Source organism: Vicia villosa, linkage group LG1 (genome assembly GCF_029867415.1).
Source record: "Vicia villosa cultivar HV-30 ecotype Madison, WI linkage group LG1, Vvil1.0, whole genome shotgun sequence".
NCBI lineage: Eukaryota > Viridiplantae > Streptophyta > Magnoliopsida > Fabales > Fabaceae > Vicia > Vicia villosa.
Window position 1 is genome coordinate 132,105,114 of NC_081180.1, and position 13,944 is coordinate 132,119,057.

Here is a 13,944-nt window from a genome sequence, read left to right on the forward strand (position 1 = left end):
ATGATGACATCGTCAGGATGCCATATGGCACTCGCCGGGAAAGAATTCCATACGACCATATTTCCTTATACTTTGGATGGTTGACATGTGAGACTAATATCATATGCAGGTATATGCCTGAGCGGTGCATGCAGCAGTTTAGGTACACGCAGATCATTCCTAGGCCCCCCTTTAGGATGCTCCTATTAGTATTGTCCGCAGAGAGCTAGATGACATTAAAAAGTATTTTGAAAGTTGTTTGGTACCGGTGGAGTATCGCAATCACGATCCTGGACGTCAGCCTAGGCCTGCTCATGAGGAGATCCTAGAGAATGAGCATGCCAGAGATAATCATGCCATTGATGTCGGCGATTTGTCAGAACATTATGCGGATTACACGTTAGGGCATATAGTCTGGGCTATTTGAGAGAGGTGGCGATGAAGCGGTTCCCCTAACATGTTCTATTGTTACCGAGGCATGCAATGCTTTGGGTTACCATAGGTAGAGGAGGAATCGAGGTTTTAGGATTAAACATACTCAGTAGATTATGCTTTTGATTGTATTTTGTTTATTTTTCATTGACTTGGAGAACAATTGTTGTGCTATTATATTTGGTTTCTATAATATTCAGTTTTATTACTACATTATTCAGTTCTATAATATTCTTTTTTATTAATCATTGAAACAAATAACAATAATTTTAATCTAATTAAAATTAGTTGGATTGAAAACACCACAATCTTAGCAAACTGATTATGGAAAAAACATATACGCAATAATTCGGAGATGCATCTTCGAATTAACTCCACACATAGTTCGGAAATGTATCTACGAATTTACCCTAGTGCAAATTCAAAGCTGCATTTCCAAACTAAATTTAGACAAGAAATTATATTTGTTGCGTTTGGAGATGTATCTTCGAATTCACCTAAGGACATTTTGAAATTTTCAAAGGTATCTTCCATTGTACAAGAGTGCAATGAGAAATTGCCAAAATATTTAACATTCAGGTTGGATAGAGGAAAATCCATTTTATATCAAAAAAGTGAAGTTGAGGCCCGTCTAATTTGAAAAGGGAATTTCTTAAGCCACCCATATATGGTGAAAAACACCTCTGAAAACTCCAAAATATCCTTCAAAAGTGCATATGCGAATGCACGTTTTCTTTACATTTTTAAGATGTTTCGGATATACACATCGAAATCTTCTTTTTCAAACGTTTTATTATTTAAACGTCGGATTTAAAATGTCAGAGGTATTTTCGGATATGCACATCTGAAAATACCCTTGCTATATAAAATTGTTGCATTGTTACCACTACCACTATTTCATTCATTTTCTTTCACTCCATAACCAAAACCCTCTCAAAAACTTCAACCATTTCCAATCTATTTTTTGTCTCCAAACAAAGTTTTAAGTGGTTGATCATAGCAAAGAGAGCATAGAAAACTGCAATTTGAGGTAAAATCACCTCATTTCATCTCTCATTGCCTTGCATTGGTGGTGGTTTGTGGAAGAAGAAAACATTCTCACTTCGGATATGCACTTCCGAAGGAACCTTCAATTTTTTTCAAAAAAAAGCATCACTGCTTATTTCACATTTGCATTTCCAAAATATGCCCTGATAACAAGATAAGATTTCTTGGGTCTATATTGTTCCAAAAAGTCTATAAATATGGTCTCTAAAGTATTTCATCAACATCACAAACCACAATCAGAAATGATTCAAACCTATCATCATCTTGCTTTTATCTACTTCAGTGGTTACACGGTACCACTTCAATTTAGGTTCTCGCAAGACACCCCGTTTGTCGAGCTGATTTTGATAGTGAACTCTCTTGCAATATCTAGAAAATTGAAAGGTGGTCAAGTTTGAGTATCATTCACCTTCACTTGATACTAAAGGAAAAGTAAAGTTCACCACATTTGAGCGTAAAGTTCACCCTATTTGAGCTCAAGAACGACGACGATTTAGAGGTTATGTGGACAAATTTTCAACAATATTCTTCAAAGGGTCTGATCGAGTTGGATGTGAAGCTTCATCAAAATGTTACGACGTCCTCAACTACCTGTTTATAACAATATGTAATGTTAAATCTCTGTTGAACTAACTACGTAATTTTGATAATTTATGATGAATCTATGCTTTGTTGCTTTGGTTTTAAGGATTTTGTTTTTACTATCCCAGACATGTTTTCAGATATCCACATCCGAAGTCACATTTTCTTGAAAAAAAGTGTCTCCGGAAGCGCACATGCGAAAACACATTTAATTGAAAAAAAAATGTATTTAGAAGTGCACATGTGAAGTTACCTTTTCTTAAAAAAAAGTCTCTTCAAAAGTGCACATTCGAAATCACAATTTTTTTCAATAAAATATACATTCGGATGTGCACATCTGAGAGTATTTTAGTATTTTTGCCAAAAATCTCTAAAGAAGACATAAATGTGTATTAAATGAGAATTTCTTTAAAGACCCCCTACTAGGGCTGGAAATGAGTCGAGTTGAGTCGAACTCGCCTCAGCTCAATTCGACTCGTTAAGAATTGGTTGAGTTCGAGTTCGAGTTTGGGTTCATGACGAACTTTTTTTCCAGCTCAAACTCGACTCGTTAAGAATTGACCGAGTTTGAGTTTGAGTTCGAGTTTATCTCGAACTTTTTTTCAGTTCAAACTCGACTTGTTAGAAGTTCACGAACATCTCGATTCAACTCGTTAGGTTTATCTTGTTAGGTTCAACTCGCTTATTTCACGGACTTAAAAGTAATTTTTTAAAGTCTATATATATATATATATATATATATATATATATATATATATATATATATATATATATATATATATATATATATATATATATATATATATATATATTTTGACATTTTAAATAAATATTTTTTAAATAAAAAATATAGAAATAAAATAAAAGTTATAAGATTGAAATTTATACGATGTTAATTTTATTTGATAATTATTTGTAGAAATATTTTGTCCACTAGAGAATATAAATTATAATTAAAACTGTTAGATTAAAATAAAATATGATACTAATATTTAGAGCAAATATTTAAACCTACTCTTAAAAATAATATAATCTATCTCATATATAATCGAGTTGACTCATGAACCTAACGAGTCGAACTATGTATAGTTCAGGTTCAACTCATTGAGTTAACGAACTTAGTTTTTGGCTCATACTCAGCTCATCTGGTTCATGAACCTAGTTCAACGATTTAATTTTCGAATCGAGTTTCGAACTATTTTCGAGTTAGTTTGGTTCATTGCCAGCCCTACCCCCTACCTTCCTGAAAACCCGCCGCGAAATTTCTAAAATACTCCTATATTTCGGAGATGCATCTCCGAAATTATTTTTTTTCTAAAAAAAGTTAATTTCGGAAGTGCACTTCCGAAAACACCAAAAAAAAGTGTTTTCGAAGATGCATTTCCGAAATCACATTTTTTTTTGGGAGAAGGGTGTCTTCGGAGATGCATATCCGAGACATTCCAATTCTTGGAACGTTTCGGATATGGATATCCGAAAAAATTCAATAATTATTAAAAAATAAAAATCAAGGTGTATCAATACAATCAATAGTATAATTAATTGTATTAATTGTATAATTAATTGTATTAATTAAAATATATATTATATTAATCATATATAACATTTTATTGATTGATTAATTTATCAATGACATATTTGAAATATTAATATTCTTTTATTTTACGATGTATTTTTGGTTTTTTGTTGAATGTACGGTTTACCACCTTTCTATTTGTAATATTAATATTCTTTTATTTTACGATGTATTTTTGGTTTTTGGTTCAATGTACGGCTTACCACCTTTATTTTATTTAGTTTGTATTTTAACTTGTGTGTTAATATATATAGTAGCATTTAATTGATCCATTAATTTATCATGATATATTTGAAATAATAATATTCTTTTATTTTACGATATATTTTTGGTTTTTGGTTGAATGCACGGTTTATCATCTTTATTTTATTTAGTTTGTTTTTTAATTTGTGTGTTAATAAAATTTGATACGTCAAATTTAGAATATTGAGATATTTCGGATATACATATCCGAATTAATTAATATCTCAAATTTTGGGAAGAATTTTTTCGGAGATGCATCTCCGAAAAAATACCTACTGTTAAAATCCAACGTTAAATTTGAAATTTAAGTGCTTTCGGAGATGCATCTCCGAAAACACCACAAAAAATTTGTTTTTCAGAAATACATATCCGAATTTTGGAAAAATCTGAAGGAAAAAATACTTCAGAGATATATCTCCGAATTTTGTAAAAATCTAAAGAAAAAAATAATTCGAAAATGCATATCTGAAACAAGGATATTTAAGGATTTTCAGCTAGAGTTTTTCCCATAGAGAAATCTCAAAAAAAAAATTCTCTTAAAAAATTCTCATTTTCAAATGAACATTGCGCAGCCTATTTTGGAAATGAGGCCCATCTAATCCGTTATCTTCTTTTATTAAAAAAAGTGAAGATTGAAAAAATTTTATATTATTCTCTTTAAGTTTATCTTTTAAATTGCAGTACACGTCATATTAACAAGTCATAAATATAGGTTACAAGTTTCAAGAAGAATATTAAATATCAATATCAACGGTTAAAGAATAGTACAGTATACAATTTTTAAGGAATAGACTTTTATAACCTTATCGTAACAACTAACTAGTACCTATATATCCAAATTTTGGTAACTTTTTGATATTTTTTAAAATTTCTTTAGTTTAAAAATGTAAAATTAAAAATATACAAATTTTATTTTTAAATATACATAATATTCGAAAAACAATTTATAAAGAATAGAGAGATTATATAATTATAACCATCGAACCAAACCACCGTGATTTTCACTATCAAGTTTAACTTCAATCACCACTAAATCAATTAATTATGGAATATAATTTACAATCTTTGAATGACATCAAATTAAAAAATTTCGACATTGAATAAGCAATAATTAAACAGAGAGAAAAAAGTCATAAATTACAATATTATTTAACGAAATGTGTTTCGTGCATCTCATAAATAAGATTATTGAACGTGAGAAATGATGGCATAATTTTGTTGTATATTTGTGAGGAAGAAACAAGCTTTGAAGTTTGGTATAAAAACAGAGAAACAAAACACGTTGGTTCTGTTTGTGGCAGAGAAAGTGTTTTGCTTCCCGCTCCTTTCGTCAACTAACTCTCTCTATTCTTCAAACTTTAACGTAACAACATCAAAAATTATTCTGTTTAATTAAACACCATCCTTAATTCTTCTTCTTCCTAATCCAATTGCATGTTGCTTATTTTCATTTTGATTCAGAAAATACAAACATAATACGATTCTGTTATCTGAATCTTGCAATGCCAGACACGAAACCGTCACCGTCTCGGGTAATTAATCTCTTCATTTTTTTCTTTCAATTCTGAATTTCTGATCATACAATGGATTATTGATAATATATTATTATGAATATTGGAATCATATTATATATTTTTTTGTTAATATGTTAGGATTTTGAAATTGAGGATTATTATTTAAACCTAATTACGTAGGGTGTTTTTAATTTTTCTTAACCTTGTGTGTTGTGTTTTGAATCAGACGGTTATGGTTGCTGAATCAAAGAGTAAATTCTCATGTTTCTATGCAATCTTACCGGCGGCACTTTTATTATGTATTGCTCTGTTTTTCACAACTTCAGTTTTCACTCAAACCTACAAAGAGGTATACAATTCTGAAAATCATGAATTTGACGTAGTAAAATTTGTTTTTGATTCATTGATTTTTGCAGAAACTATCAAGCTTCACGATAAATCCGAATATGGGGAGTACTAGTAGTTGTAAGGTTTGTTTTGTCTCTTGATCATGTATTGTTTTCGATGTTTTTAGGTTTGGTGCTTATATTTGTTTATCTTGTTTAGTAGAAGAAGTGCAGGCCTAGTGGAAGCGAGGCGTTACCCGAAGGTATAGTGGCGAGTACTTCGAGTTTGGAGGTGAGACCTTTATGGGCTCCTCCTCACCTTAAAAGGGGTCAGGGTCATCATGAACCACATGTGAGTTTTCACTCAACTTTATGTCTATTGTTCTGTGATTGCGGTTGTAAAGAGAGGTTTGATGTCGATGCAATTGAGGTTACATCAGTTGCATTGGATGAGTCTAATGCAACTGATGTGATGTGTCCTCAATTGCAATGACATCAGGATTATGATGCTGCCGGACTTACTAACTAGTAGCTGATTAAGTCTCTTTGAATTTAATTTTCATGATTACTAATTGGTTAGTTTTGCACAGGTTAAGATGAATGTATCAACAAACTTGTTTGCAATGGCAGTTGGGATAAATCAAAATGATCTAGTTGACAAGATGGTTAAAAAGGTTTTTTTTTTTTGTTAACATGTTTTATTACTAATAGTACTCTGTTTAATCCATGGATCATGACCCTCTTTCCACACCAAAATGCAGTTTTTAGCAAGTAATTTCACTGTAATGCTTTTCCATTACGATAGCGTTGTTGACGAATGGAAGAAATTCGAATGGCATGATAGTGTCATTCATATATCCGTAGCCGATCAAAGCAAATGGTAGGTGTCTAGATGATTTATTTCACATTCAATTCATGTATTCATAATGTGTTATGCATTTTTCTGAACATGTTTTAAATGTATAGGTGGTTCGCGAAACGATTCTTGCACCCCGATATAGTTGCAGAATATGATTATATTTTCCTTTGGGACGAGGACCTAGGCGTTGAAAATTTTCATCCTGAGAAGTAAGTAGAAATATAATGTGTTTTTAGTTTGTTTCCATTGGATTTTAATTGATCAACATCATTAAAGATTAGTGTTTTCCATTTTTCCTATATGATTTTGAAGGTATGTTTCTATTGTCAAAGAAGAAGGCCTTGAGATATCACAACCAGCACTTGATCCTAAACTATCGGAAATTCATCATCAGATTACTGCTCAAGGGAGGAGGTCGAAAGTGCACAGGTTCACGCGCATACCTTTCTTATCTTTGTTATCTACATTCACACTTTATACGAGATTAATTTTGATACACTGTCACTGCAAAAATTTTTACTCTGTCAACAAATCACAATCAGACGTGCCCGATTTTAGAACTTGTTATGATAAAAACGTATGATCTGTCAGGAGAACATATAAAACTGCTGGTAGTGACGGAAAAGGCTGTGATGAAAGTAGCACTGCGCCTCCTTGCACCGGGTAAAAATAACATTTTTGCCAATGCCAAATTCATTGTTGATTTCCATTTATTTTACGCGGTTGAAGAAATATGAAGTTATAAATTTTCAGGTGGATAGAAGTGATGGCTCCTGTTTTCTCAAAAGCTGCGTGGCGTTGTGTTTGGTACATGATTCAGGTGCGCATCGTTTTGTTCCATTCGTGCAGTTGTGAAAGACTTATTTGATTTTGTTCATCATTTGTGGTTTATTTTACAGAATGACTTGATCCATGCATGGGGACTAGATATGCAACTTGGCTACTGCGCTCAGGCAAGTCATATACATGTGCTCATTATGTCTTAGTTATCGTTCCGTGATATGCCATTTATTTGAATGTATAACCTATAGGACTAATATACATCATAATATCAACAAACCGTTATTTTCTGGGATCCATGATTGAGAGAACTTCTGACATTGTTTACCTATGATGAATAGGGTGATCGAACACAAAATGTTGGCGTTGTGGATGCCGAATACATTGTCCACTACAATCGTCCCACTCTTGGAGGCGTAGATAAGACTACGGTAAAAATAACATGCTTGTTACGTATTTTCACTGTACCTGACTCGAAACTGAGACTTATAAACTGTTACTTGCATTACAGGTTTCAGTTTCATCTCAGGAAAAGGAAAAGGAAAAGGATCATAGAGTTGATGTAAGTCTTACTATACTATCATGATTTGTCAATTAAAGCCACTAGTGAACTTTCCTTTGAATTATTTTCTCATGGACCTTCTAGAGTTTGGTGCAATAACCAACTTAAAATATAATCTTTTAAGAGTTTGAAAATGACTTGTGACCCAAAATGATAATGACTTATAGCTTATCTAATAATTTGTTTTCTGTGACTAATATATTATTTTGGAGGGGTGCAGGTAAGGAGGCTGTCATACCAGGAATTAGATATTTTCCGAAAACGATGGGAAAAGGCGGTCGAGGACGATAAATGTTGGGTTGATCCATTTTAATAACAAAATCATGTACATTTTTGTAAATAAAAAGAAAAAACACATCAATTTTGTGAAGTGAAACAAATGTAATTCAAGAGCATTATGGTTTAATCAGTAGACTTTTATGAATGTTTCACTATATTAATTTTTTTGGTTATTGATTTGTTATGAAGGTTTCACTATACTTTTTTTTGCTTACAAGTTAGAGAATCCAAATTTGTGATAGGTGGTGAGAAGGTCCCATTTGCACATGGTTCTCATCCTATTATTGAGGATGTTAAGATATATGATGAAAAAAATAATGTATAGTTCTAGTCAATTATCATTTTTTTAAAATTTAATTAGAGTAGCTTAGTTGTCTAATCACTCTTTGCGTATTTTGTTGTTTAGTACATGTCTTGTATTGCAATTTCTCTTTTTTAATATATATAATATAATTTATATGATTCTTGGCATTCATTTTATTGAATTAGTGTAACTTAGTTGTATTATATTTTATAATCTTTTTCTTAATCACTCTTTGTATACTCTATTATTGAGAACAAGTCTTATATTGACGATTTTTTCTACAACCATGCAATGTATGAAGGATCCACTAACGTTGTTTATTAGTGTGACTAATTTTGGTAAAGGAAATATTAAGGTATAGTGTGAATCCTTCTCTCTCAATTAGTTTTGCTGAAGTCAATGATCAAAATGTTAGTTTCTTTTTCTGATTTTTACTCAACCAATTATGAGCCCTTTTAGGCATGTGGGTGAGGTGGAATTTAAGTCTGAGTTGGTCCACTATTTTTTTTAAAGAGCAAAAAGAACAATTATATAAATGAAGTCAAGACCTAAGTAAATAGATAGTTGGTCCATTGTATTTGTGGGTGTAACGCCGGTTCATTTTAATTAATTATTTAATTAACTGAGTGAATTATTTGGTGAATTTGTAATGTACTCCCTCCTAAGAGCATCCACATCCATACCACCCAATTTAGTGGTATAAATGGACCCCACTTAATATAATATATTATTTCACACTTCTCAATTATTTAAACCACTAATTAAAATTTGTAAATATCCATACTATCCATCTAAAAACTTAAAATGGGTCCCACTAATCACACAATATACACTAAAAAAATTAAAAAGCACCGTAGCATTATTTGGATATGGTGGTTATGTAATACTACACCATTTACATTCAATTATCCATACTATTATGACACAAGTGGTACATGTGGCAAATACCACCCCCTATATTTATGCTCTAAGTGTCTTATTTGAGTTTTGCGCGGTTCTTAAGAAAATGATTGGATGTGTTGGTTTTAATACATTTAATGTGTTGGAATAATGAGTAAATAGATAGTTAGGCGTATTTTGTGTTAGTATTAAAATTAGCGGAGCTGTGTGGGTTAAGCCCATTAGTGAGGAAGAATTAGTGAAGGGTTTAATAAAATAAGAGGAAAATGTTAGAATAAGAAATGTTCTGATCAATATTCTTAGTTTTGATGATAACATTATATATGAATTTTGTATAAGACAATGTGGTACTCTAATTATTCACGTTTTCCATTTCAGGAAAAGTCTAAAAGAGTATGCACAAAATCAACGTTCAGAAGCACTGACCCAGAAATTTTGGATGACTTCATCAGAACATGATCTGTTAGACATCAGAAGATGGTCTTGAAGAAATCAGAACATGATCTAGAAAGCATCAGAAGTTGGCAGTCAGAAGCAAAGCTCTGAAGCTCTGAAGCTCTGATGGTATCACGCTCCAAAGCACTTCCATAGTCTGTTGACTAAAGTTGAATCTGCACCAAAAGCTGAAGACTCTGATATTCAAATGTTAATCCAATAGTCTGAGTCCAGAAGCAAGTACAAGATGAAAAGGCTACAACGTCAAATCTGTCTGACTGATAAAAGGAACGTTAGAAGCTACAAAAGGCAAAGTCAGAAAAAGCAGTTGAAGCATGGCTCGAGGTAGTTGACAAAAGAGTGAAACATTAAATGTAGCAGTGTACTATTCACGCAAAGCATTAAATGCTCCTAATGGTCACATTTCCTCAACGCCTATATATATATAGAAGTTCTGATTCAGAAGCAGCCGAACAACTCTTGCGCAAAAATACCAAAACGCTGTCAAACTGAAATCATACTAAAGCAAAGAAGAACTTCATCTTCAACCTCACAACTTTGTAATATCTTAGTGAGTGTTAAGAACTAGAGCTTAAGAGAAATATCACTTGGTGATTACAGCTTTTCAAGAAGCAAATTAAACTCTTGTAATATTTATTTTACATTGATTGTAAAAGGAAGTTCCTTGAGTGATCAAGTTGTGATCAGAATACTCAAGAAGACTTAGAGAGAGTTCTAAGTGGATAACCATTGTAATCAAGATTGATTAGTGGATTAAATCCTCAGTTGAGGTAAATCACCTTGTCAGGGGTGGACTGGAGTAGTTTAGTTAACAACGAACCAAGATAAAAATAATTGTGTGATTTATTTTTGTCTACCATTTTTTGATCAAACCCTTATTCAATCCCCCCTTTCTAAGTGTTTTTCACTCCTTCAGAAAAGAGATAATTGAGAAAAATATAGAAGATAGAGAATTTCGGAGAGAACATGAAAGATGAGAATAGGCACAAAGAGGCTAGGGCAAGGATTCCAGTGAAAGAGTAGAGCACCTTCAATCCAAAGGTAAGAGTTAAGTTCTAACTCTATAAGGTTGGATATGATTATTTGTATGTAAGAATGGGGGATTTTGGGTTCGTATTGATAACTTAGGTTTTGGAGAGGAATTCCCATGAAATTGATGTATGTTTGATGATAATTCTTGTTGCTATATGTTGTATGTGTAATGTATGGTTTATATTGCATGAATGCTTGCTTTGTTGTTATGTTTCGTGAAAATTTGTGTTTTGACCGTAAATTTGGTGTCGAAAGTGACGTCGTAGAATTGCGATTTTAGGATCCCAATAGATGCTATATGAATAGAGGAACATGAATATATGATTCTTTCGTAAAACCGGACTATGTAAGATGGATTTATGGGGGATTTAGGGGCTGTGGCAATAGCAAACTAGTTGTAGAATTTTTCTGCATAAACGACAGTGCACTTAACGAGCTCTGTCATAAAAAGTTTTATTTTTGCAAAACTGAATTGGGTCTTGGACAATAGTGATTTATCAAGAATTTTAGTGAATTTTTTAGAATTTACTGGAGTCGTTTGAATGGTTTTTGAAACGATTTTTGATGAAAATCGTTTACTTGAATTTTCATGTTTTTTGCATTGGAATGGATAATTGCTTGATAAAAACTTTCTAATCTTGTTTGCTAACAGTGGTTTGTAATTGTAAGATATAGTTTTGCAATGACGAAGAAGCGATGACCTATGTTGGCGTTTGTTGAAGGCTTATACCTTAAGGTTGCATAATTGTGATGTTACATGTTATGTCGCATACATTACATTCGTGATGGGGGCCTATGCTCTGTAAGATGGCCTGGATTGGCAAATTAAGATGAAGGCTTATGCCTTGTTGCTGCCTCTATTTATTGCAATTGAGATGGAGGCTTTGCCCTATTGGTACCACATGCATTCACATAGTTGTTAGTCTCATTGCATTTTTCATAGTGATGAACGATGATGAGCTGTTTGATGTTGATTCTTTGTATAACTAATGATGTGATGATGAGATGTTGTTGTTGAAATACTTGTATACTACTTGCTGATTAATGATATTGATGCTTTGTGAAGTGGTGAATTGTGTATGACTTTATTCTTCATATAATTGTTATCATATGCTTCTTTATATTGTTATGATATTTCATCCCTTTTGTTTGAATATTACCCCTATGTTGGTAACGTGCAGGTGATTAGGAGTGAATGATGTTTCTTTCCGTTAGTTTGAGTCGGTGTTGTCGCTCTGATACGTAACACTAGAGGGGGGACGAACGCTATTTGTTTTCGTTGTTGGATTTTATATGATTGTTGAAGTATTTTTAAATGTTGATGTTGACTATTACTGAACTAAGTTGCTATGTTGGCTTTTATTTGAATTATGAATAATTTTTGCTACGTAATGAAAGATGTTTTTGAAGACTATATTGTTTTGATTGGTTCATCCGACTTAATGTGTTATGTATCCGTTAATATTGTGAGCAAATGTGTATGTTATGAAAAAATGTTACATCATAGTTTTTTTAATGAATGTTTGAATTGAAATTTTATTACTCTGATTTTATTAATATTCGACGAGGTAAATTGGGGTGTTATATTAGTGGTATCAAAGGAGGTTGGTCCGTCTGACCATGTTCTCGAGTCTGTAGTGTCGTTTGACAATTGAGCATTGTCAATTTAGTTTCTAACAGTTGTTTGTTGTGTGGTGTGAAGCATAAAATGGCTGGAAAGAATGATGGTGCGATTGCTGCTACCTTGGAAGCGATGGCTCAGACTATGCAGAATCAGCCTAACGCTGGTGCGCGTGATGAATCCCATAGTTTGGAGCCTTTTCAGAGGGAGGATCCTCCTACCTTCAAGGGCAAGTATGATCTTGACGGAGCGTTGGCCTGGCTCAAGGAGATAGAAAGGATTTTCTGAGTGACAGACTTCACTCCAAAGTAGAAGGTTTTTTATGGTACTCATATGCTAGTGTAGTCGAAGCTGATGACCGGTGGCTAGAGACTTGTCAGAGGTTGGATGTTGTAGGTGAAGTTATCACTTGGGCTGTATTCATTAGGGATTTTATGAGGAAGTACTACCCTGAGGATGTCCGCGGGAAGAAGGAGATTGAATTCCTTGAACTGAAGCATGGAAACTTGTCTGTTACGGATTATGCGGCGAAGTTCGTGGAAGTGGCAAAGTTCTATCCTCACTATAACGAGGCAACTGTTGAGTTTTCAAAGTGCATCAAATTTGAGAGCGGGTTGCACCCAGAGATTAAGAAGGCAATCAAATACCAAAAGATTCATAACTTTCCGGATTTGATAGATAGTTGCGGAATTTATGAAGAGGATGATAATGCTCATTATAAGATTATAAGTGAGAAGAGAGGTAAACACCAACAAAACCGTGTGAAAAAGTTGGGTCTTGTATTGTCTTCCATGAATGGAGAGATGGTTGTCGATATTCCAGCTAAGGGATCGGTGACTACTTCTCTAGTGTGTTTGAAGTGCCCCTTGTCGATCTTCGACAGAGACTTTGTTGTAGATTTAATTTGTTTAACGTTAAGTGGATTGGATGTGATCTTAGGTATGAACTGGTTGGAATTAGTGTTTTAAAAACCGGACCGGACATCAGACTGGTGAGGGTATTGAATCACTGGTTTATTGGTCGAACCACTGGGTCACTGGTCGAACCGCATGACTAAACCGGATTAAACCGGATAACTCAGTTCAATAGACAGGTCGTTATAACAAAATTATATAGGTATAAAACATGTCAAACCGGATGATTTAGTCTCTATAAAATATAGGGTTAAATATGTTTTTAGTCCTTATAAAATTACCCAAAATGGCTTTTAGTTCCTATAAAAAAATATTGACTTTTAGTCCCTATAAAATTACTTTTGCACTCACTTTCGGCCCCTGAGTGCAAAAGTAATTTTATAGGGACTAAAAGTCAATATATTTTTTATAGGGTCTAAAAGCCAAAATTGAGATATTAATAGGGACCAAAACATATTTAACCCTAAAATATAACTAGCACTTAAATTTTTTGAAAATATCATATCATAAATAAATTTACAAGTTCATAATTTAAATT

The 13,944-nt window shown here is 32.9% G+C and overlaps 2 protein-coding genes across 2 annotated transcripts; both read left to right on the forward strand.

The window, feature by feature from the left end:
* Nucleotides 1-5,042: 5,042 nt before the first annotated feature.
* LOC131617091 (uncharacterized) lies at nucleotides 5,043-8,332 on the forward strand. The gene is made up of 15 exons (XM_058888472.1): nucleotides 5,043-5,222; nucleotides 5,321-5,391; nucleotides 5,600-5,722; nucleotides 5,790-5,843; nucleotides 5,923-6,051; nucleotides 6,290-6,373; nucleotides 6,461-6,579; nucleotides 6,666-6,767; nucleotides 6,871-6,987; nucleotides 7,150-7,221; nucleotides 7,312-7,378; nucleotides 7,458-7,511; nucleotides 7,680-7,769; nucleotides 7,850-7,900; nucleotides 8,121-8,332. Exons 2-15 carry the CDS (start codon nucleotides 5,362-5,364, stop codon nucleotides 8,211-8,213), a joined length of 1,185 nt encoding a protein of 394 aa, XP_058744455.1. The 5' UTR covers nucleotides 5,043-5,222; nucleotides 5,321-5,361; the 3' UTR covers nucleotides 8,214-8,332.
* Nucleotides 8,333-12,579: 4,247 nt separating this feature from the next.
* On the forward strand, nucleotides 12,580-13,437 carry LOC131654482 (uncharacterized). The gene is made up of 3 exons (XM_058924644.1): nucleotides 12,580-12,725; nucleotides 12,833-13,298; nucleotides 13,432-13,437. Exons 1-3 carry the CDS (start codon nucleotides 12,580-12,582, stop codon nucleotides 13,435-13,437), a joined length of 618 nt encoding a protein of 205 aa, XP_058780627.1.
* Nucleotides 13,438-13,944: the final 507 nt, after the last annotated feature.